Source organism: Candoia aspera, chromosome 3 (assembly GCF_035149785.1).
Source record: "Candoia aspera isolate rCanAsp1 chromosome 3, rCanAsp1.hap2, whole genome shotgun sequence".
NCBI lineage: Eukaryota > Metazoa > Chordata > Lepidosauria > Squamata > Boidae > Candoia > Candoia aspera.
The window spans coordinates 107,814,594-107,839,532 of NC_086155.1; the positions used below are offsets into that span (position 1 = coordinate 107,814,594).

Genomic DNA, 24,939 nt, shown 5'->3' on the forward strand with positions numbered 1-24,939 from the left:
TCTTTTCATTCTCATACCCTACTTTTCCTTTTGCAGAAGCTCCATTGAAATGGACTGGAAAGTCACTAAACCCATAATTATCCAATTCCTTGCTCACTTCAAAGTAACATCTAAGATCAAGTCGGTCAATTATTTGGGATCACCTCAGAGGGCTATACCATGAGGCTTATATTGTTTGGGGATCATACACATTAAGCTAATATCTTACTGAAATCAAATGAAGTAACTTCACTGAGATATTATGAAATCTCCATTTGTTTGGAAGAACATTTAGAATCCAGCATGAGATAATAGCTATGCCACAGTTGTGAACTGTTATTTGACTTCTAGCTGATCAGATTTTAAATTTTATCTTGTCTGTCTTGGATTGCTTTAGATCATAAATGTGCGTGCATGTACAGCTTGATCTATTATTTTTATTGTTTTATATTATTGCTCAGGATCATTAAGAATTTTATCCAACTGGCCTTTAGCTACAATAATAAAATTTCATTTCATATATTTATCTATTTAATTGATATGGGATTATATTAAGTAGATTTCAGTTTGTGTGAACAGCTTGGTAGCATATGCATAATCATTTGCAATTAAATTGTGCATGTCTTATGCTGCACACTCTGCATTTATGACGGTACTATTCTGCAATTATTTATTCCTAAATTCTAGCATTTTCATCCTGCAACCTGTTTAACTCACTTCACAGGCATACTGTGAAGTTGCTATTTGGGGAAAACAATGGTGCCCTGTTACTGACAGCGATTTTGGTTCATGGCTGCCCTATCTCCATAGCATCCTGCAAGTATTTTATTCTTGGAACAGTCCCACACAGTTTGTACTTCCCCCAACTGAGTACAGCCCATAAGTTATGTCTATTAAGTCACCAGAGGCAGAAGGGAGAGCACTGTTAGAAATGCTTTCACCTAATATTTAAAGAACTTTATTAATGGCAAGATTTCTTTACAGGACTAGTCCTGCACAATGTAAAATGACTTTATGACCAGAAATTCAAGTCAAGTGACAAAGAAAAATGGGAGCAATCCCAAGCATCGTGGATCTTCCCCAGGTACAACTACTCTATTCTGTTCTTTCCCATGTTTCCAATGTCTCATTTTTTTCCCTGTGTCTCTGGTAGAAAACAAGACTATTGATACCATGAAGCTAACAGTAACCCATACTGCTGGGTTTCAAAGTTCTAAAAACTCTGATTCCCCAACACCCTTACAAAACCAGTTATTTTTTTTTCATCATTCACATCAGTGATGTTCTTGTGATTGCATCCTATGTTTATGGGCACTTCTTTTCTCACTGAAAGAACTTTCCACCTCTCAGCTCTGTTTCAGTCAGCAGAGCCTGGGGATAAACATTACAGAGCAGCTCTGCTGGCATGAAGTTTGAGTCTGCAGCTATGGGTAACACACGTCTCCTGCATCTGTGATCTGGTACCCTGACAAGAAGATGGCTTTTCAGATGTCTCAGGACGTTTACTAATAGCTTCCACAATCAGTCTTCCTTGCAACCATCCCATTACAGCTTATTGGGAGGAATGTTGTGCACATGACCAGATAATTGCACAGACAAACAACTGCATTGACTGGGGCAGGAATGGGGGAGGAGCCAGAACCATATCCGCTTTTCATTCTATAAAGGATGGGGAAGGGCTGCTGTTAATGCATGGGGCTCTGGAAGCCAACTGGAGAGCAATAAACTCAATGATTGGTGAATATGGAGCAGAATGAGTGCTGATTGGTTAGTATTGTTCTCAGTTCCTAATGATTCCTTAATGATTGGCTGAAAATGCCCTCTGCAAATTTCAGAATTGCAAGGATGGACAACAGTTGCTCAGTGCAGTTCTGACAGTTACATATGATGAAGACAAAGAGAAAATACTGGAAATTTTAAAGTCTGCTATGAATGATTTGCAGGTGGAACTGCTGGCAGTATGGCAATGCTCTTGGTGAGAAAGAAGATGGGAAAACCAGTAGTATTTTGACAACTTGATGAAGCAGTCTCTGGAACCTCTGTGAAATTCCTGGAGGAAGCAGAACAATAATTCTATAGAAACCTTGTCTGGAACTATTCATTGTAGCATTTATCCCTGAGCATTTAAAGGTAGAACATGAAGCAAATCAAAGCATGTTAAAAAATTACATGGAAGCCCTATGTGGGAGAAGCAAGCAGTGGTGTCCTGATGCTGGACTTCTCTTCACCACTAGATGGCAAAGTAGAACTTGGCTCTTCTTCTTCATTTAGAAAAGTCTGTTCAAGGTAGACACAAAAAGAGGATCCTCATCTACAGTGTGAAATGAACTTCCTCCCAGCTTGTAACTGAGTGGGTGCCTACTGGTAAAAGAAATGCTGGGTCTGCCGTTGGTTAAATCTCTCTCCCCATGGCTTAGATGGCACTTTTCCTCTAACGAACAAGCGGTGCCACATACACATTTAGTGTCCACGTATTGCTTTTTGGAACCTTTCTGGATAGCTTCTATAAAGCCCATTAAGTGCCTGAGGGACTGCAGCACAGGTTAGAGGCAGCACAGGGTCCCGTTAGTAACATGTACAATAATCTTCTTTCACAATTTAACTTGCACAACTGTTTCCCATCTTCAGTCCCCACAAGTACATTTGGACGTTTTTGCAAATCAGTGTCATGCTTGTGAAAGTGTTACACTGCCTTTTCTCTTATTCCAATTCTGCCCAATCCAGTTCTGTGATTCTGATCATCGTTCAGTGACCATTGCGCTATCTTGTTATACAAATAGCAGATACTATTGTGGCTGAAATTCTGTAACATATATACATTTTGGGTGACATAGATTCAAAATTCCAATTCAGTAATGGACTGCTCTTCTGATCTTCTTCTTTCCCCCTTTGGAAGACTATGCAGACAGAATGAGTTAATTACATGACTGGTTGGAATTTAACTCTGTGCATCATTGCAATTGTTTAGAGCTAAGTTTAACTCCATGGGACTGGTGAACTGAATCAACTGACCTGTATTTGATGTTCCCAGCATACCCCCAAGCCTCATTTTGTGAGAACCGGACCACTGTGTTGTCTGATGGATACAATGGCTGGAACTCTGCTAGTCCCAACACATCTGGTGGATTTCAAGTTGAGGGAGGCTGGCATAAATAATGAGGCTCTGGTTCCTGCATTCTGGCACAGTATTATGATTGCTTCTAGCAGATGACCAAACCTCTGGTTTTGCAGCAATTTCCAGAATAAAATGGTGTCTTACATCACGGTGTCATCGTGAGAAATGCAAGGCTTAATTGCACATGAAAAGAGTTAACACCTCAGTGCACAAAGGTACTGCTTCCTTGACAAGCCATTCATTGTGATAATGAAGCCAAGGACCTTGCTGCTAAGGCAGAGTTGTGCAACAAAGTACTATATCTGCCTATAGTAGAAAATGGTATCCAGAGAATTTATAGGGTTTGCAAAATTTGGGTACTGGGTTATGAGAAAATAACTTTATCAACTCTTTTTTTCATTATCCCACAAGCCTTGCACAATTACTAAGCCAGGGTGACTGGCTTCCTGTGCGGTTTGCTACACCCTGCTATGCGTTGTTCTGCTGTATGGCATTAACTGTGTTTCATTTCCTCCTTTTTGCAGCATCTTCCATTAGCCCATGACCACCACTTCACCATGCTTAATTTCTCCTAGAATTTCCTACAGGAATCCAACTGAAAGGCAATGGATTGCCTACATAGGAGGAAGAAGATTTGAATGCAGTGCTGAAACTCCTTGGCCCAGAAATTGTTCATTCCCTTTGTTCTTTATAACAAAGAAAAGTTGTAGAAGGGCTTTCAAGAATTAAAACTACAAGAACCAAGTAGACCACGTTCTAACAAACCTTTCAGCACTGTTCAGAAAGGTGTTGCTTTGTTCTCCAGCTCTTGACTGGAGCACCATGTGAAATGCTTTTGCCCTGAGTTTCTCCTTGTAACAGAGATGTGCAGACAATGTTTTCAGAGAAGAAGCCACACATAGGAAGACATGCTCTTCTCTTTCCTTGACCACCAGTCTCCCTTGCCAATGCCCCTCTCATAGGCAGTTCTTAATTCTTCCATCCTTGCAGCTAGATTTTGAAACTGAAAGAACATCTTTTGGGCGAAAAACTGATTTATCACATTATTTCTGAGCTGCCTTGGAATTTCTGAGTTGTCTTGAAACCTCAGTCAGGTTTCAGTTTAATCCTTTAAAACAATTTACATACTTTCCAATGTCAAACCCTACAAAATGAAAAACAAAAAAAGCAAAATTGAAAACAGAGAATGGAGCAAATACATTTAAAATCATTTGACATTCCAGGTAACTCTATCTATGTGGTTGCTAGGAGTTGAAAATAACTTGATGGCATATCAATCAATCAATCAATCAATCAATGGACATAGCTGGGACCTGTTCCTGTTCTGCATCCTATGAAAAAGTGCAGTCTGGGTTTCTGTGACACAGAAACCTTGTTCCTGATACAATACCCAGATGCAAGGCAGCTCTGACTGGCAGCAGGATTCCCTAGAGGGGAGGCTAGGATTTGGCAGTATTTTTACTTATATGGCTAAAGAGGAACCTGATTATATCTGGGCTGATTTTTCTAATCATACCTTTAGGTGTATAAGACTGATGAATAGAGTAAGTAAAATGTGCCTAATTGGCCTGCCCTCTGAGTTTTTGCTGATTTGGTGTTTGGATAAGGCCAAGGAATTAGATGACAGATTGGAAATACAAGCTGCAAAATGAGCTGAGCCATATCACAAAGATGTCTTGACCCTTGGGGGAAATACAGAAAATCACACCTGCCATATATTTGTATTATCTTAGTTATATTGTAGATGGGCCTTTATTAGGGGTCCCTTCAGCCACCTTGGAGGGCGAATTCCAAAAAAGTCTAGTATAACTGCTAGTGCAAATGCATTTGGTTTTGGGGGTCAGCCTGAATTGTGAGAATAGGATGAAACTTCATTTCTTGCCTCATGAAGAAAGAGAGAATGAGCAGGCAAGGGAAATAGTCAGCTTTCATTTAGAGCTTAAATTTACAGCAAAGTGCAAAAGTTCATTTTCCCAAATCGTGAGATAGTGCTGACAGTGCTAAGATGGACAGGTGCCACCTCCTTTTTTCTGTGTAATTGTTTATTTTGCAATTTTTTAAACTTCCTGTCTGCCAATTCCAGATTTCATTCTTTTTCCTGGTAACTCTTGTTAACCCCCACCACACAATTGCATGTGTGTGTGTGTGTATTTTTATACTCTATAGTTTAAATGGCCTTCTATAGAAATTTTTGAGTAGGCAAATGTTAGCTGATACCAAACCATCCTGGAGTGGGCATTGCATATTGGAAACAAAGTAAAAGCTGCTTCAAGGCTTGGACTGCCTCTCTCCATTTGACATCCTTTTGTTCAAGGTTGCTTACAAATAAAAAGATATTACAAAAAAAAAATCATAAAAGAGATGTTGCAGATGGCTTCCTCAAACCATCTAGCAATTGGGCAAGAGGCAAAAACAAAATGCAGTTTAGCAGAGGATTTATTTATTTATTTAATTGATTCAATTCTGGTGCTGCCTGGCTCCAAACTGACTCTGGGCAGCTCACAACATAAAAAAACAAGTTCCAAGCACAATAAGGTAAATAAAAATACAATAAAGGAAATAAAGAAGTTGGAAAATCTGGACAGCTAAGCCCAAAATATATGCAACAGATGTCAAACACATCTAACGAGGGTTCCACCCACCCTGCCTCAAGGCCATCAGGGTCAGGATCTCAGAGGGGACCTCATTCCAGAGGGCAGAGGTTACAACAGAGAAGGGGTGCTTCCTGGGTCCCGAAAGATGATGCTGTTTAATTGAGGGGACCTGGAGCATGCCTGCTCTGTCAGCTTGTACCAGATGGGCAGAAATCATGGGAGATAAGGTGGTCCCTCAGATCACCAGGCCGCATACTTTGAAGGTCATAACCAACAACTTGAATCACAGCCAGAAGCACACTGGCAACCAGTGCAGCTTAAACTCTTGATTCTGAGGCATGTAAAAAGTCAAACCACAAGAATATGCTTGCAAATAATCAGTTAGAAACACCCAGTTTAACCCCATTTAATGAGACTTGCTCCCAAGAAAGTTTATATTGAATTTCAGCTTATGGCAGTCTTTCTGCATGTCTCTGTACACTAGGTCTCTCCAGTCTGGTGCCCTTTGAATAAGGCTGACTTCAGCTCCTATCGTTTCCAGCCAATCTATGGGCCCTGTGCTTGTTGAAGTGTGGAGACTTACCATATGCATTATATTAGCTCTCCACTGCTAAAGATGAGATTGCCACTCGCATAGATCAGGATCTTTCCATAATGGACCATGCACATGGAATTTCCATCTCAGAGAAATGCTTCCCAGGGCATCCCCAGCCTCTGGCCATTGTCTGGAGCTGGGGAGTTTGCTTCTGAAGAAGCTGAGAGCATTTTGAGCAGCCAGGCTGATTTCTGAACAGGGAGGGAATGTGGGTTATATCACAAAATTACCAATTTAAGAGACACATTTTTCCTTAGATTTCCTCCCATCCAGGGTTTTTATGACAAGCTCTTCCCTTGTTCAACCTTGTTTATACTACATGTAGCTAATATTTCTTCTTCTTTTTAAAAGAAACTTAAGGATAATTTGAATGCCCAGGGCTGCCCAGGGCTGTATACTTACCTGGCTATTACTTCTGATCAAGGAGATTTTGAGGTTTTATAACAATAAAGATGTATGTATCTGTAATGGTTGCCTATTCTAAAACACCATCAGACTCATGAGTAGGAATTCAAAGATTTATTAAAGAATAGCATGCAGGATCACAGAGAAAGCTGAGAATGATGAAAGCGTGCCAAATTCAAACTAAAAACCCTCGGTGCAAATGAAATCCCTCCCCCCGTAGAATCATCTCACGTTCACAGTCCCAGGTGCTCCTAACGGCTTCTGATGGTCTGTGGGAAAAGGCCTTGAACAGAGAACATAATTCCAAACACATTCCATTGTACTGATTCCATATACAGAGCTTGGTACAAGGTCTCACAAACAGAAACGCGCGTCAGCGCCTTGGCATGTGAAACGTTATGATGTATGAACTACATGGAATTGGTGAACATGACAGTATCTGGTTCAGTAAAGTCTAATGGAAGACTAAAGACTACCTTAACTACCTACCTTATTGATAGACCACCAACTTAGATAAACTCATGGCAGTTTTCAAGCATTAAAAAACTCATCGAACAGCAATAAATTGTCCCAAATTTAAAGCCACACCCTGGTGTCAGAAAGTTGCTACTATTCTTTGAACATCAAAGGCCCTACAAAATGTTTGGTCTTTCTTTACTGCCTTCCAGAATGAAATCAGGGATCTCCAGGGGCACCTTGTTCCATACACAGGGGCATAACACAAAACCCAGTGTGCTCTACCCACCCACCCACCTCTCCTCAATCTTATTGGAGGGCTTCTTAGCATGTCCCTGTAGCTGATCACACCAGATGGGTTGGTCCTTCATGAAGAGGCAGTAGTTAAGCAGATACCTAGGTACCATAACTTTTAGGCAATTAAGAGTATCTCTACTTTCATCTACATCCCTTCCTTGCTTCTCTGTAATCTCAGCCTGCTTGGGTACAGAAAATGAACAAGTGGGAGAAAAAGTGCCTGAACCGATAGAGTTCAGGAGGTGGGTAGAATTCAATATCCTTCATCTATAACAATCTTGAGCTTTAAAAAATATTTCACATTTATTGCATCACACTTTGTTTCCCCATCACATATAATATGCCCCTGGAAACAACTGAGTATCTATTTCCCAAGTCCATTTGAATGTCCCCACCATTGATAACTGTTTATTTTCATTCTCTATCTTGCATCGACTTTTTTTTGTTCTTGCTTTGAATCCAAACAAACAATCTTCGTGAAGAATTTCTGTCTTACTTACATGTCCTTTGTGTTTGATATCAAACTGTCAAAGAGCCTACTAAAGATACTTCTAGAAAGTAGATGGAAAAGTCACTTCCTCCTTTTGTCTACTCAAAGCTGATGAGAATATTGGAAATGGGGGGAGGGTCTGGTTGCTTGTTTTAATTCAAATGGGCACTGCCTCTGGGAAAAATCAAATGAATCAAAGAGCTTCCTATAGAACTAAAGCACTTCAAGGGAGGAAAAGTAAATTGGGAAGAGTCAGGACTAGCTCCACGGTTGTTTGCACCAGATTTTGGGTGTGTTCCAGTATTATTCTGTTACTCGTGTATCCCCAACCTCACCCCATTTCCAGAAGCAATAATAATTTTTAGGACTTACTCCAGACACAGTTTCCATGGAAAGAGCAATTGCAAATGTATGGCACTAAGATGACTGACATACCAGCTGAACATACGATAAAAATTCATAACATTAACACTCATACCAGAGAGTGTTAATGATTATAATAATAATTAGAGAGACAGTTTGGTCTAGTGGTTAAGGTGCTGGGCTAGAAACCAGGAGACTGAGAGTTCTAGTCCTGCCTTAGGCATGAAAGCCAGCTGGGTGACCTTGGGCCAGTCACTCTCTCTCAGCCCAACTCACCTCACAGGGTTGTTGTTGTGGGGAAAATAGGAGGAGGAAGGAGTATTAGGTACGTTCATCACCTTGCGTTATTTATAAAAAATAATTAAGGCAGGATAAAAATAAATAAATAAAAGTAAAATAAATACCAATATGGCTCAGAGGAATTTTTTGGCAACATCTTTGGCTTACACTGTATTTGATTTTGTTTCCATTTTAATCTCACGGTGTGTGCATATGTGTTTATGTGCATGCATACATGCATGTATAATGTATATCGGCAAGGCAACTGTTGTTTCCTATGGAATAGCACAACAATAGCACAACAATTTGCAAAGAAGTACAAGTGATCAGATCTAACTTGCAAAAATCTCAGTGACAACAAGATGGTAGTGAAGAGCTAGTTTTCTCTACGTCTTTGCTGTCCTCTAGGGGTCATTCAAATATATGCAGCCCCGAAATGTAAGCTGTAACAAAAATAGGAATCAAATACAATACAGAACGGAAGGTTAGTAAAATAGTATGGAATCAGATAAAGATCTTAGTATGAGAACATTAAGCACAGTTTCAAGGAGGCAAATGCAAGCCAGTAAGGTTAGCAAGCCAAAACATAGTGACTTTGTTGCACTCTTAATTTTTTTTAACAGAATATTTTCTGAGACAGCGGTTGTTGAATTCCGCAACCATCCTTAACACAGCATGGAACTGTGGGTGAATATAGAATTAGGTTTAATTTAAATCTGGGCCTAAAATTAGTAGCATTTTAAGGACTGGTGGTACGCCTTGATGTAGCTGAAGTTTAAGCCCTGGAACAATGAAGAATGCAAGGATCCTGGTGGGGAAAAACAAAATTCATTTACAAATAAGCAAGCATATTAACTGGGCACTTAGTTCTAGGATGTGTGAAACAGCAAAGAAAAGGGGCCTGATAAATATATTACTCTGAAAAAGGCCATGCATGGTCCCCCAGTCCCCACCCTTTTCCAAACCTGCTGGATTTCAGTTGCTGATCTTCCCTTTGGGTTTTAATGTTTTTACACAGGATGTTGTAGCTTTTTCATGAAGCTAATTAGTTGGCAAAAGACACAGCACTGGGCTATTGTGAACTTAGCAGACAAACTCTGGACTTAGTATTAAGGTGGCAGAAAAACACATACAGTAGTGCCTCTTACAATTTATTGGTCATTCTGCTGAAATGTTCCCGTTTTGACCCATGGATCTGCCACATCTGACTTCTCCTGGATTTTAGTGGTTTCTTTATAAATAAGCATCTTTACGTACACCCCGTGAAAAGGTACTCTTACTGTTTTCAGGTTCATACTATGGCTATCATTCGTTATAACAGCCTTAAAGTTTAAAGTATATCACAAGGTGGCTAGATTTATCCCCAAATCTGAGAAAAGCAGGGCATAAATATTCAGGCCAAAAGCTGCCAAGGAGTTAACTGCATGTGGTTGTGGCAGGGCGGTCCAGAGAAGAAGGCAAGAGGAAAAGGATGCAATCAGCTTCTAGGCACTTTAAGAGGAAGTGCTGGTACAAGAAGCCACACAAGGAAAGGTGTGTAAGAGGAAATCAAAAGGATCTCCAGGAAAATGGTAGGTGCTGTTTCTTCCTAGATATGTGACATAGCCCAATGGCTGTGGATAAACAGTCAAGGGATGGTGTAAGCTCCTCTCTGCAGTAGCATTGCAATTGGGAAAATCCAGTGTATCCAGTGTAAAAGTACTTGTTCTCATTGGAAGAATGCATTACAGCATTTTGTCTAGATTCATGCAGTCAACTTTGCAGCTATGATTTTAAGCATATAAAATTGGAGTAGGGGAAGCAATGAGGCTGAACTGTGACTAACTTGAATGGCACAAAGTACAACTGTAATTAGCCAGATGTTTACTGTCATGGGCCTCTGGGTTATATAGCTGGATGGCAATCAACATGAGTTGTATGTTTAACATGCATAACCAGATGAGAATTAAGGGACCATGGCTCAACAGGAGAATCACTGCTTTGCACATGGTGGGTCCTGGATTCAGTCCTGTTTGAAACCCTGGAACATCACTATCAGTCTGTAGCATCACACTGGGTGGACCATGGTCCAGCTTGAAATGCACAGAATTGAAAGCAACACTAGTATACTTTCCACTGAATTCTACCCCAGTATAAGAGGGGTTATGGGTCTCACCCACCTTAGCTAACTAGTGGCTCTGAAGAGCTGTAGCAGGAGAACAGGAGTGGGGAAGTGTCATTGTGTTCATGTCCTTTTTATAGGTTTCCATAAGCACCTGGTGGGCCACTGTGGACAGAATACTGCTTTTGGACAGATGCCTCCAGCATCTGTTCCTGTTCTGTATTTACTCTGTAACTTTGCAGGGGATTGTGGGCATTCTAAGAAGAGAGATATAAGAAAAACTATCTGGAAATTTGTGACAAAGATGCTTGATTCCTTAAGTTGCTGATTTGGGGTTTTGCTTCAGCTGAGTACTGTTCCCCCTCCCATTCATAGTGAGGCAGTGATGGAACAGATTAATAACACCTTCAGGAAATATTTCTTTGATATATAACCGTGTCTCTTTAAATAGTACTTTGGTGAAAAGGGACACCACATCAAATCTAATCAATCAGTCACCTTGCCCAAGGTTGAGCTTATTAAGTTTCTTTATGAAATGAGTTGAATCCTTGACATACATAGAAGTCAAAGTTACACTTTTAAGGTTCAGATTACATAGGTCATTATGAACCCAATTAATAACTTTTGTGATATTACTATGTTTTATAGTCTAAATAATTAGTAGGGGATAACTATTTCTAGAGCATCTAAATAACATCCATCCTAATATTCAGTTTATGATGGAGGAGGAGAAAGACGGTCAACTTGCATTTTTGGATGTTCTGATCAGCTGGAGAGAAAATCAAGTAGGGCATACAGTATACCATGGATCTCCATCTACATAAAAATTGCAATCATCATCCCTGCCAAAAGACAAGCACCATCAAAACTCCTAGTGGCCGTGCCAGACGTATCCATGAGCCTGGCACATTATTAGATTTGTTGAGCCATCTTGCTGATGCTTTACAGGCTAATGCATTCTCTGCCAGGGAAATCAGGCAAGCAATGTGCTCAAGCAATAAAAATAACATATACATCTAAGGACAAGCCACCCCCACTGGGCAATGTGCTCTATTGAGAAAGTCGCAGATGAACCTGGTAAATTATTGGAAAAGCACAACTTAATAACCATTTATAAACCAACAAAGAAAATCCAAGAAATTATTTTGATCACCTAAGCATAGTAGAGATCCGCTCTCATCATTGGGAGTTTATTGCATCCCCTGCAGTTTTTGCCAGATTTATCTTGGATCTACACAGTATTGATATCCAGTTAAAAGAATGTGAAAGGCATTGCCATCTAGAACAGCTTGACAAATCAGAATACAATACGTACTACTATATAAAGGACACAAGATCCAGTTTAAAGACATACACAAATACGGGCAACCACATCGAATTATACTGTACATTCAACTGCATAGAGAAGTCATTGAGATCCATGAACATTCTAACAACTTGAACAAGAAGGAAGAGAGTCTAAAGGTCAACAAAGCCCGGATCCTGGCTTTACACTACACCAATATCAAACAGCCCTTAATTAACCACCAGCAAAGGGAATATACAGGACCATACTCTACGCTGATGATGTCATGCTTGCTTCTACTACTAGGAATGAACTGCAGTGGCAAGTACAGGCATGGAATGACTGCCTCAGCCATTTTGGATTCCACCTGAACATAAAGAAAACTGAGTACCTAGAGACTGTAACCACCCATGGGACACTCCAAATAAATGGAGAAAACTTAAAGAAGGTGGATATCTTTTGGTACCTTGGCTCCCATCTGCAAGGTGACGGTGGCATCAGCGGTGATATGTGAGTGAGGGTGAATGCGACCTGGTTGCGCTGGCAAGAACTCACCAGTGTGCTTTGTGACAAACAAATACCAACCCGTCTCAAATCTAAGATCTATAAGACGATCATTTGCCCTGTGGCAGTGTATGGAACCAAGTGTTGGGCAGCAACAAAGGGTATAGAGAGCCGCCTCCATGTTATGGAAATGCGTATGCTCCTTTGGATATCAGGCATCTCCCTGCTTGATCATGTCACAAATGATGCCATCCGACAACAACTGGGTGTGTCATTAATTACAGAGAAGATGAGAGAAAGCCGGCTTTGTTGATATGGACATGTCCTTAGAGCGGAAAATTCCACTGTTGCCAAAATAGTTTACCATCTTAAAATCAATGGCCAGCAGCCACGTGGGTGACCAAAACAGAGATGGCAAGACACCATCAATAAGGACATGCAAACTGAGGGTCTGCGCCCTGAGGACATGGACGATCAGGCAAAGCAGCATTTCAGGATCCAAAAGGCAGACCCTGTGATAACGGGAAAATGCTAGGAAGAAGAAGAAAGGGAATTTACAGCAGCCTTACATGGGGAAACACCTAGCAATAGTCTAGGAATCAGCTTCCTTTCAAATTTCCTCAAGTTAGATCATTTGAAAATTCATCTGGATGAAGAACCAATCAGGAATCATCATTCTTTGATTCCCATAAAATGATCCAATTAGATGGTAGTTGGTAGAATGACAGATCAAACAGCAGAATTACACTACTGAGTGGTTCATTTAGCTTTTGAAGATGCCGTCAAAACATCAGAATATCAGAAAATTAGACCATAGCCATTTAGCCTGAGAACACTTTGACTTTCTTATTTATGGTTCCAGACCAATGAAACACAATTACAAAATTTAAAATACAGAAAAACCAAACCTAAAAAATTAATAATGAAAAGAGGGTACCAACAGATTTCTGCAAGCCACAGCTATTGCTAGAAACCTTTATAGTAGTTGCCCAAGTTAGATCTTGCAGAAGGAAAATTGTAATTTCTTGATCAGAAAGACCAGTCAAATTTCTGACAATCTGGTTTATGGGTGCCAGAGACCATGGGTGGTACAATGGGCAGTGTAACAATACAAAGGTTACTGACTCAACCTCTGTATCTGAGCAGACACACATACGGTTATTGTACGGGAGACTAGTATATATTGCCTACAGTGTCCATAATAGGTAGTGCACCAAGTCAAGTTATAGTTAAAAAAGGCCAAGATATTCTCTGAATGCATCCAATCAATGGTACAGAAATCTGGCATAATGTTTACTAATTCTTCAGAATGCAGTAATTGGGCACTAATTAGCAGGATTTGGCCTATCGCCTTTCTTGTATACTGGGAGAGTGATAGATTTGAGCCGCTATTTGGGGAGACATAAAGAGTTATTATAGCAGTAAATGTATATTTGTGTATGCACTCGTGTGCACGCATGGGTGTGTGCATGCTAACACAGAAGCCCACCAATCAGGGTTTAATTCTATTGCAATAAATAATAACTAAGCAAGATTTTGGACTTCCATTAATTTATTTAGATTTAAAGGTCATGATGAAATAGTATTTATTATTATTTTTTATTCACAGGCTTTGGCCAGTGGACAGTTCTGGTACAGATGGACAAATGACTACTTTTTGCTTACTATTATTAGTTGGGGTAAGTAATCTTTAAACTTAATGAAAATAACTTTTTGGTTTTGTGTTGATCTTGCAATGAAATGAGAAGCAACTCTGGGTTGGGAGTTGTGTAAACCAAAATGCATTTGTGGCTGGCTTGATTCTGATGTGGGCACCACTCCAGAAACAAATTAGTATGTTTCACTGGAAATCATGTTAAAGCCAGATTCTTTACTTCTCATTGTCAGGGACAATTTCCTGGAAAGGTTACAATTGTGACATTTTGCTTGTAGCATGTAATCTTTTAGAAAGCAAAGTCCTCTTTCTCGTTGTTATAAAAAAAAACATTAATGCAAAGTCTTATATGCTATTTTCTGAGTTCAGAGTGGTTTTGATAAGAATGAAACAATATTTAAATCTCAAAAATATAAAAGTTTCCAAAGAAGTAGCTGTTACCTCTTTGGTAAAAAAAAATCAAACATAATATTTAAGATTTTTTTAAAATATCCAGCGCATGACAATGGCTTCATAGGAGTATTAGAAACTGAATAATAAAAAAATAAAATGTTTATTTTTTTCAGAGAGGTTTTTAATGGGCTTTTCAGAGATCTCTCCTTTCTCTAATAATCTAAAAAGACTGTCATTTTACTTTACTGGAATAACATTTATATCATTTATAACAATTGATTATAGATTTTATAGATTTTGACTCGCCCAGTTACATAAAACTGGATTTTTTTTCCAGTCCAAGGAAAGTTATGAAGAATAGATATAAGGCATGAAACTGAAACATTACCCAAGCCTGACATATTGATATTTGAGTAAAGAATGGTTAATCAGAGATAGCTCCTTTGTAGGTGATATACTCCTACCTTCTGTAAGATCTTTTAATAGCCAGAAACTACTAACAGCAATTCTTCTATATTATTTCAGAAAAGTTACACTTGTTGAATTTCTGTCATGTAGGCAATTATTAGGATCAGAGAGCCTCTGTCTATTAAACAAGTGGCACAGATCACTCATCCCTTTTCAGGGTGAGGATAGCCTTGTGGTCTTTAAACGGCCTGGTACATTATTGTTTGCAATACAGTTGTATTGACTGAAGCTTCTTCTTTCCTGATGCTATTTGTTGCTCCAGCAGGACTCCTATGTCATGTGGATGCTTGGACTTACCACTTTGGGGACAAATCAGACCTAAACTGGGAAGATGCACGGACGTTTTGCCAGACGTGGTATACTGACCTGGTAGCAATCCAGAACAAAGAAGAAATCGCCTATCTCAATGCTGTCTTACCAAAACATTCGAAGTACTACTGGATTGGGATCCGGAAAATAAACAACACCTGGACCTGGGTAGGAACTGGAAAGGCCCTGACCAAAGAGGCAGAGAACTGGGCTTATCGGGAACCTAACAACAAGTTCTCCAACCAGGATTGTGTTGAGATTTACATTAAGAGGAACTATGAAGCTGGAAAATGGAATGATGAGCCTTGTTCGAAGAGAAAACGGGCACTATGCTATGAAGGTAGTGAAATATTCCATTATTATAGCTTCTGTATACCGTTAGCACTATCTGGCAGACACTGCATGATGTACTAGCTTGGGATTAATTTAGGCATGGGTTACTCAACTCAGTTTTCTGGGATTGCTTGATGTGTTGAACTACATATTGACTGCACAGGCTGGGTTTGCAAAACATGCTAAGTTAACATTTGTTTGGAAAAATTTGTGGTGCAGTATGTTGCATGAATATAATCTTAGCTCATGTTAGTCACAGGGAGCTAGACTGCAATGAAACATAAAGTATTTTGATTTTAAGTTCTTCAGTAGTTGGAACTGCAACTTTACCTAACCCACCAAACATAAGATTAAACAGATATGGCCTTAGTTCACTAAAATAGGTCACATCCAGAGACCTTCTTTGTTCAAAGAGAGAGATGCAGAGTTTCTTGCTGTCAAAGTTAGAATCAGTCACATGCTTATCTAGTTCCTCATGGTGCAGACAACCTAGTTCCAGGCAACAGGATAATAATAATTGGGAAATTAGAATTTGCAACTCTGAAGTCAGAGCCCTGAAAAAAAAAAACTAGGGATATAGAAATCAACTCTAAATCCTCTTATACTATAAAAATAAGTGCCGTGAGAAGATGAGGAGAACCTATAATTATTGTACATCTTTGCTCTTTGAGTGTATTTGCACTTATGATCTAAGCTTGTTCCTGTGCTGTTACTCCTGGCTGCTTAAGCTTAAGCTGGCTCAAGAAAAACTTGTCAGGACCGAAAGGCTCCAAAACAGCTTGCAGTGCATTCAGTCCAGCTGCAGGCTGTCACATCCTCCTAATGGGCAATTCTCTAGCTGCTGTGTTGTCCCTCTTTCTGTTTCAGGGACGTTTTCCTTCCTGGGCATATTTTTATTTGTTCATATATATAAACAGAGAGAAATGCACATAAGTAAAATGTATACACATGTATATAGCGAATGGAGGGGTGAGGGTTGGGCTCTGATGGCACCGAGAGCGGAAGCTGGTGCGCCGGAGGGCCTACCATCACCCTGTGGGAGATTGATTGTAAATAAGGATGTATGAATGGATGGAGGGAGCCCTACTTAGAGCCAGAGACTCCCAAGGTCCAGGAGTGGGGGCTAATGGATCAGGAGTCACTGGGGGCTACATGGGGGGGGGTCATTATTGAGGTGGTGATGGGTAGGGGACGTTATGGCAGGAGCTGGAGGGTGGGCCATCTTTGGGGAAGACCTCCCCAGTGTCTGCTACCGGTGGTGTGTTCTGGCCCTCTGTGCTCAGACCCAGGCCCTGGTCAGCAGATCCATAGGGGCCCTGGTTTCCGGCTGCTGCTTTTTAATGCCAGGTCAGTTAATAACAAGGCCCCCCTCATATGTGACTTGATCACTGAGGAGGGGGCAGACCTGGCATGTATTACCAAGACCTGGCTGGGCGCTGAAGGGGGGGTGCCCCTTTCGGAAATGTGCCCAGCTGGGTTTACAGTATGGCACCAGCTGAGATCCCAGGGCAGGGGAGGAGGGGTGGCTGTTGTCATCCGAGAGTCTCTTGTGGCCTTCAGGGGCCCTGCTTCACAAGTGGCTGGCTGTGAGACCCTGTTCTTCAAGTTGGGTTCCCGAGAACAGTTGGGAGTGTTGCTGCTGTACCAACCTCCCTGCTGTGTGGCAACCTCCCTGCTTGAGCTGCTTGAGACCGTCTCAGGGCTGGCGGTGGAGTTCCCCAGGCTCATGGTTCTGGAGGACTTCAACCTGCCATCCCTGGGGAGTGCCTCAGAGGCAGCTCGGGAGTTCATGGCTACCATGGCAGCCATGGGCCTGTCCCAGATAATTCAGGACCTGACTCGAGACCACTGGGGTGGCCACTGGGGTGGTCATACCCCAGACTTGGTTTTCTTGTCAGAGCAGTGGCAATGTGATCTGAGGGGAGAGTTAGATCTGTCCCCATTGTCATGGTCAGACCATACCCTGGTGGCCCTGAGATTCTCTTATGCCACCCCCCTCCACAGGGAGGTAGGACCCATTTGATTGGTCCGCCCCCGGCAACTGATGGACCCGGTAGGGTTTCAGAGGGAACTGGGGGTTATACCCAGTGATCTGCTGCATGGTCCAGCGGAGGCCCTAGCTGCAGCCTGGAATAGGGAGGCAGCCGGGGCCTTGGACAGGATTGCGCCTGTGCAGCCTCTCTTGTCTCATTGAACCCAGCACCCCCCGTGGTTTATGGAGGAGCTGAGGGTTCTGAAGAGGGTTAAGAGATGCCTAGAGCGCTGCTGGAGGAAGACAAAGACTGAATTCGACTGAACACAGGTAAAAGCCGCCATTAAGGCCTACCTTGTGGTGATAAAAGTGGCGAAACGTCAATATTTCTCCGCTCTTATCGCATCTGCAGAATGCCGCCCGATGGCCCTGTTTAAGATCACTCAATCCCTTTTGGGAAAGGTGGGTTCAGTGACCCACCTACAGGGCCGTGCAGAGGAATTTGCTGAGCATCTGCAGGACAAAATTGCTCGGATCTGTTCCAAGTTGGACTCCAGGCATGAGGCGTGGTCTGGAGAGATACCAGGGGAACAGGCTTACCCAGTTATCTGGGAGCAGTTTGATCCTGTTGGACCTGAGGAAGTGGACAGGATCCTATGGACAGTAAATGCCACCACGTGCCATCTAGACCCATGTCCCTCCTGGCTAGTAAAAGCAGGCCGGGAGGTCACATGTGGTTGGGTCCATGCAATGGTTAATACATCCTTGGGAGAGGGGGTGTTTCTGGCGGCCCTTAAAGAGGCGTTGGTACACCCCCTCCTCAAGAAGCCATTGCTGGACCCTACTGTTCTGGACAATTTTCGTCCAGTCTCCCACCTCCCCTTTCTGGGGAAGGTGGTTGAGAAAGTGGTGGCTTTGCAGCTCCAGAGGGTCCCGGAGGAAACGGATTATCTTGAACCCTTTCAGTCAGGTTTCAGGCCCGGTTATGGGATGGAAACAGCATTGGTCGCACTTATGGATGATCTCTGGCGGGAGCGGGATGGAGGCAGTGCATCCATCCTCACTCTCCTTGATCTCTCAGCGGCCTTCGATACCATTGACTATGGTATCCTTTTGGGGTGGCTCAGGGAGTTGGGGGTGGGTGGCATAGTCTTACGCTGGTTCACCTACTTCCTCCAGGGCCGATCCCAGTCGGTGTTGATAGGGGAGGAGAGATTGGCCTCGCAGCCCCTTCTTTGTGGGGTGCCACAGGGATCAGTATTCTCCCCTCTCCTTTTTAACATCTACATGAAACCGCTGGGTGAGACCATCCGTCACCATGGGATGAGGTATCATCAGTATGCTGATGATACTCAATTGTATATTTCCATCCCAGGTGAAGTAAGTGATGCCGTGACCACCCTCTCTGAGTGTCTGGGGGCTGTGGGGGCCTGGATGGGGAAAAACAGGCTTCAACTGAACCCTGGTAAGACCAAGTGGCTGTGGGTTAATGGTTCCTCTGTATCTGGGACATTAACATATCTGGTTCTGGATGGGGTTGCACTGCCCCAGACAGACCCATTGCATAACTTGGGGGTCCTCCTGGACTCTTGGCTCCTGCTCGAAGAGAGAGCCAAGAGAGCCTTTGTGCAGCTATGTGCTGTGCACCAGTTACGCCCCTTCCTGGACCAGGAGGCCCTTCGAACAGTCACTCATGCCCTTGTTATCTCTCAGATAGACTATTGCAATGCACTCTACGTGGGGCTACCCTTGAAAAGTATCCGGAAGCTTCAGCTGGTCCAGAATGCAGCTGCGCGAGCTATTTTTGCTGCCCCCAGAAGGGCACATGTAACACCACTGCTGCGCAAGCTGCATTGGGTACCAGTTTGCTTCCGGGTCCAATTCAAGGTGTTGGTCATCACCTTTAAAGCTCTACATGGCATGGGGCCAGGTTACCTAAGGGACCGCCTCTTCCCCATTACATCAACCCGTCCCACCCGATCGTGCAGAGAGGGCATGCTACGGACCCCGTCTGTAAAAGAATTTCATCTGGCAGGGTCCAGGAAGAGGGCCTTCTCTGCAGTAGCTCCCGCCCTGTGGAACATGCTGCCCCCGGAGGTGAGATTGGCCCCATCGCTCCTGGCCTTTCGGCAGAGTCTGAAGACCTGGTTCTGCCGCCTTGCTTGGGGTGGAGAGGGGAATAGAGCTACATGGGGATGGTTGTTATAGACCACTCCTCCCACACTTGGACTGTTTTAGATGGTTCACCACTTGGATTTTTTATTTTTATTTTTATTTCTATTATTTTTACTGTATTTTACTTTTTGTATTATTGTGATGGTTTTAATCGATTGTTGTAAACTGCCCAGAGTCCTCTGACAGGAGGAGATGGGTGGGGATAAATTAGATAAATAAATAAATAAATAAATAGAAAGTTAAAATATCAAAATACATATATTTGCAGGCATAATAACAAGCTTTACATTTTAAAAAAATATTTCTTGCCAGCTGTTTTGCACTCTCATAACTTCTGTAACTTCCTTTTTTATCACCAGTGTCGACAAAGCACAGGGGCTAAAAGCTTTGCCTAGTATATACAAGCTTGCTGGTTTGCAACCCAGAAGAAATTTTATTTTTAATTACTATTTTCTTTCCTTTAGCTAGCTACCTGAGGCTTTAAAAAAAAAGTGCAATGTTCCCCTTTCCATTTTTTCCTCCAGTCGTGGTAACTACAAAAATAATAAAATGGTGGAAGATTGCACTTACTTTTTTTTTTAAGCCCTTGATTAGTTAAGAATTCTGGATAGCTAGCTGAAGAATTCAGTAATTAAAAGGTTCTGCAGGGTTTCAGCAACCTTCTACATACTAGGCAACACTCTTAGCCACTGTGCTATTTTAATACTAATTGTGACATTGAGGATGCTCTTAGAATAGAGCAACTATTGCCTCATTTGAGGGATCATTTCTTCCTCTGGAAGTACAGTAGCCAATGAACTGTTGGGGTTAGCTTGTATGGAAGTAAAAGGCTCCACTAAAGCAGATAAAGGCAACCAAGGGGACCTAGGAGGAAAAGACAACTTTTCAGAGGAAAAGACTGCATCAGGAAAAAGTGCTTGGTATCAAATTTGCAATGGGAGAGAGGTAATGACTGACACTGTTCATTTCTGCCCTCAAAAAATGGTCACTGTCTTTTCTGGCAATGGCATAATTAGGCAATGTTTGTTGTTGTTTATTCGTTTAGTCGCTTCCGACTCTTCGTGACTTCATGGACCAGCCCACGCCAGAGCTTCCTGTCGGTCATCAACACCCCCAGCTCCCCCAGGGACGAGTCCGTCACCTCTAGAATATCATCCATCCATCTTGCCCTTGGTCGGCCCCTCTTCCTTTTGCCTTCCACTCTCCCTAGCATCAGCATCTTCTCCAGGGTGTCCTGTCTTCTCATGATGTGGCCAAAGTATTTCAGTTTTGCCTTTAATATCATTCCCTCAAGTGAGCAGTCTGGCTTTATTTCCTGGAGGATGGACTGGTTGGATCTTCTTGCAGTCCAAGGCACTCTCAGAATTTTCCTCCAACACCACAGTTCAAAAGCATCGATCTTCCTTCGCTCAGCCTTCCTTATGGTCCAGCTCTCGCAGCCATATGTTACTACAGGGAACACCATTGCTTTAACTATGCGGGCCTTTGTTGTCAGTGTGATGTCTCTGCTCTTAACTATTTTATCGAGATTTGTCATTGCTCTTCTTCCAAGGATTAAGCGTCTTCTGATTTCCTGACTGCAGTCAGCATCTGCAGTAATCTTTGCACCTAGGAATACAAAGTCTTTCACTGCTTCTACATTTTCTCCCTCTATTTGCCAGTTATCAATCAAGCTGGTTGCCATAATCTTGGTTTTTTTGAGGTTTAGCTGCAAGCCAGCTTTTGCACTTTCTTCTTTCACCTTCATCATAAGGCTCCTCAGTTCCTCTTCACTTTCAGCCATCAAAGTGGTATCATCTGCATATCTGAGATTGTTAATGTTTCTTCCAGAGATTTTAACTCCAGCCTTGGATTCCTCAAGGCCAGCTTGTCGCATGATGTGTTCTGCATACAAGTTGAATAGGTAGGGTGAGAGTATACAGCCCTGCCGTACTCCTTTCCCAATCTTAAACCAGTCTGTTGTTCCGTGGTCTGTTCTTACTGTTGCTACTTGGTCGTTATACAGATTCTTCAGGAGGCATACAAGATGACTTGGTATCCCCATACCACTAAGAACTTGCCACAATTTGTTATGGTCCACACAGTCAAAGGCTTTAGAATAGTCAATAAAACAGAAATAGATGTTTTTCTGAAACTCCCTGGCTTTTTCCATTATCCAGCGGATATTGGCAATTTGGTCTCTAGTTCCTCTGCCTTTTCTAAACCCAGCTTGTACGTCTGGCAATTCTCGCTCCATGAACTGCTGAAGTCTACCTTGCAGGATCTTGAGCATTACCTTACTGGCATGTGAAATGAGTGCCACTGTTCGATAGTTTGAACATTCTTTAGTGTTTCCCTTTTTTGGTAAACCTTTTCTTGATCTCTTCTTCTTCTGTTAGGTCCTTGCCATCTTTGTTTTTGATCATACCCATTTTTGCCTGGAATTTACCTCCAATGTTTCTAATTTTCTGGAAGAGGTCTCTTGTCCTTCCTATTCTATTGTCTTCTTCCACTTCCGCGCATTGCTTGTTTAAAAATAATTCCTTATCTCTTCTGGCTAACCTCTGGAATTTTGCATTTAATTGGGCATATCTCCCCCTATCACTGTTGCCTTTTGCTTTCCTTCTTTCTTGGGCTACTTCTAGTGTCTCATCAGACAGCCATTTTGCCTTCTTGGTTTTCTCTTTCTTTGGGATGTATTTTGTTGCCGCCTCCTGAACAATGCTGCCAACTGCCAGCTTCTGTCCAGAGTTCTTCCGGGACCCTATCTACTAAGTCCAGTCCCTTAAATCTATTCTTCACCTCCACTGCATATTCCTTAGGAATATTAGTGAGCTCATATCTAGCTGATCTGTGGGTCTTCCCTAATCTCTTGAGTCTGATCCTAAATTGTGCAAGAAGAAGTTCATGATCTGAACTACAGTCAGCTCCAGGCCTTGTTTTTACCGACTGTACAGATGTCCGCCACCTTTGGCTGCAAAGGATGTAATCAATCTGATTTCGGTGTTGTCCATCTGGTGAAGTCCATGTATAAAGCCGTCTCTTAGGTTGTTGGAAGAGAGTGTTTGTTATGCAGAGTGAATTGTCTTGGCAAAATTCTATCAGCCTGTGTCCTGCTTCGTTTTGTTCTCCCAGGCCATACTTACCTGTAATTCGAGGTGTCATTTGACTGCCCACCTTAGCATTCCAGTCTCCTGTGATGAAAATAACATCTCTTTTAGGCGTGTTGTCCAGTAGGTGCTGCAGATCCTCATAGAACTGCTCTACTTCAGCTTCTTCAGCATTTGTGGTTGGGGCGTATATTTGGATCACTGTGATGTTAGATGGCTTGCCCTGAATTCGAATTGAGATCATTCTATCATTTTTTGGGTTGTATCCAAGCACTGCTTTAGCCACTTTACTATTAATTATGAAGGCTACTCCATTTCTTCTGTGGTCCTCTTGTCCACAGTAGTAGATCTGGTGGTCATTTGATGTGAAGTGGCCCATTCCAGTCCATTTCAGTTCACTGACGCCCAGAATGTCTATCTTTAATCTTGACATCTCACCAATAACCACATCCAATTTGCCCTGGCTCATAGATCTTACATTCCAGGTTCCGATGGTGTGTTGATCCGTAGAACATCGGATTCGCCGTTCACCACCAGCACCGTCGGCCGCTAGCTGTCCTTTCGGCTTTGAGCTAGCTGCGTCATCACGTCTGGGGCTAGTTGAGCTCATCCTCTGTTCCTCCCCAATAGCATTTTGACCATCTTCCGACCTGGGGGTCTCATCTTCCGATGGTATACCGACATATCTCTGGTTGTACTGATCCATTTAGTTTTCACGGCAAGAATACTGAGGTGGGTTGCCATTACCTTCCCCAGGGATCGCATTTAGTCTGACCTCTCTGTCATGACCTTCCCGTCTTGGGTGGCCCTTCACGGTTTAGCTCATGGCATCATTGAGGTGCTCAAGCTCCAGCACCACGACAAGGTAACGATCCTTTGCTGAAGAATTAGGCAATGTAGACATGCCCATAACCTCACTGACTTTTTCTGGAATGGTGACTCTGCCCATTAAGACTAAACCAATCAGTTCATGAGGTTCATAAGAAAACCAATATAATACACACCCAAACTAAGTTAAACTTTATTTTGTGGTTATTTCCAGATGAATATTGCAACCCATACAGAAAATGCTAGCAGTACTACCTCATCACCAGCCATTACATCTTCAAATAATCCCTGATATATTTATGTGTGCATTTGTCCAGTAGTCTGCAAAGCATTCTTCATGATGTGCTTATATGGGATAGTTGCAAGGAAAGACTGGTTTTTGAAACTGTTAGCAAATGCAAACACACTGAGAAGTCAACTTCTCTCTATGATGCTAGATCAGGGTTGTAGTCATTCACATTTACAAGCCCACTGAAGACTTCACACTGGAAGTTTCATTCCAGGGTTTCTTCTGAGGTAGGGCAATAGAAATGGACCTGAGATGGTGGGAAATGAAAGACATTCTTCCAAAGAGAAAACAAATGCTCATAAGCATAGGTTAGGCTAGTGGAATCCAACTTTCATGCAGAATTGAAATGAGGGAAGAAAAAAAGTCACTTATATTTTTGAAGTTTGAAATGGATTGACCTTGAATTGGGTTGGCATCATGTAATCAACAGCAAAGAAAGGAAATTGTCATGTCGTTAGCCTCTAATATTGTTTGCCATTTGTTCCACTGGTCCTGGTCTCTGTTTTTAACAGCAGCCCGTCTCCCATAGCAACTGAGCAAGTATGCTGTATCCAATACTCAGCATTGTGTTGGAAATTATTTCTGCAAGAATTGCAAAAATAAACAATAAAAAAGAAGGATTTTTGAGTCAAAGAAGAAATTGACATTGAGGATTACCTGAAATGAATAATAAAATGTATGCTGCATTTACTGAATGTATGATAACTTTAACATCTAAAGAAGCAAAAATACACAACAAAACAATTTTAGACACTACAAAGATAGTATAAGATAGTACAAAGATGAAACTTATTTTTAGTGTTAAGGTTTTAAAAGATGATCCCATAATCCTGTTTCCTGAACAGATGTATTCTTAGCATGAAAAATGGCTAGCAAGAGTTCAGTTGCTAATGGAATTTTCTAAAGAATGTTCCCATACAAAAACATTCTGTTCTCAGAGCAGAGAAATTAGTGAGGGTTGAAAAT

The 24,939-nt window shown here is 42.0% G+C and overlaps 1 protein-coding gene across 1 annotated transcript in view; it reads left to right on the plus strand.

Moving 5' to 3' along the window:
* The first annotated feature begins 10,078 nt into the window (after positions 1-10,078).
* The window catches only part of SELP (selectin P), a 44,946-nt gene continuing 30,085 nt past the window's right edge, over positions 10,079-24,939 (plus strand). Inside the window, exons 1-3 of the mRNA XM_063298519.1 lie at positions 10,079-10,144; positions 14,073-14,142; positions 15,244-15,627. Coding sequence (XP_063154589.1) covers positions 10,142-10,144; positions 14,073-14,142; positions 15,244-15,627 — 457 coding nt within the window. The 5' untranslated portion in view covers positions 10,079-10,141. The remainder of the gene's footprint in view (positions 10,145-14,072; positions 14,143-15,243; positions 15,628-24,939) is intronic.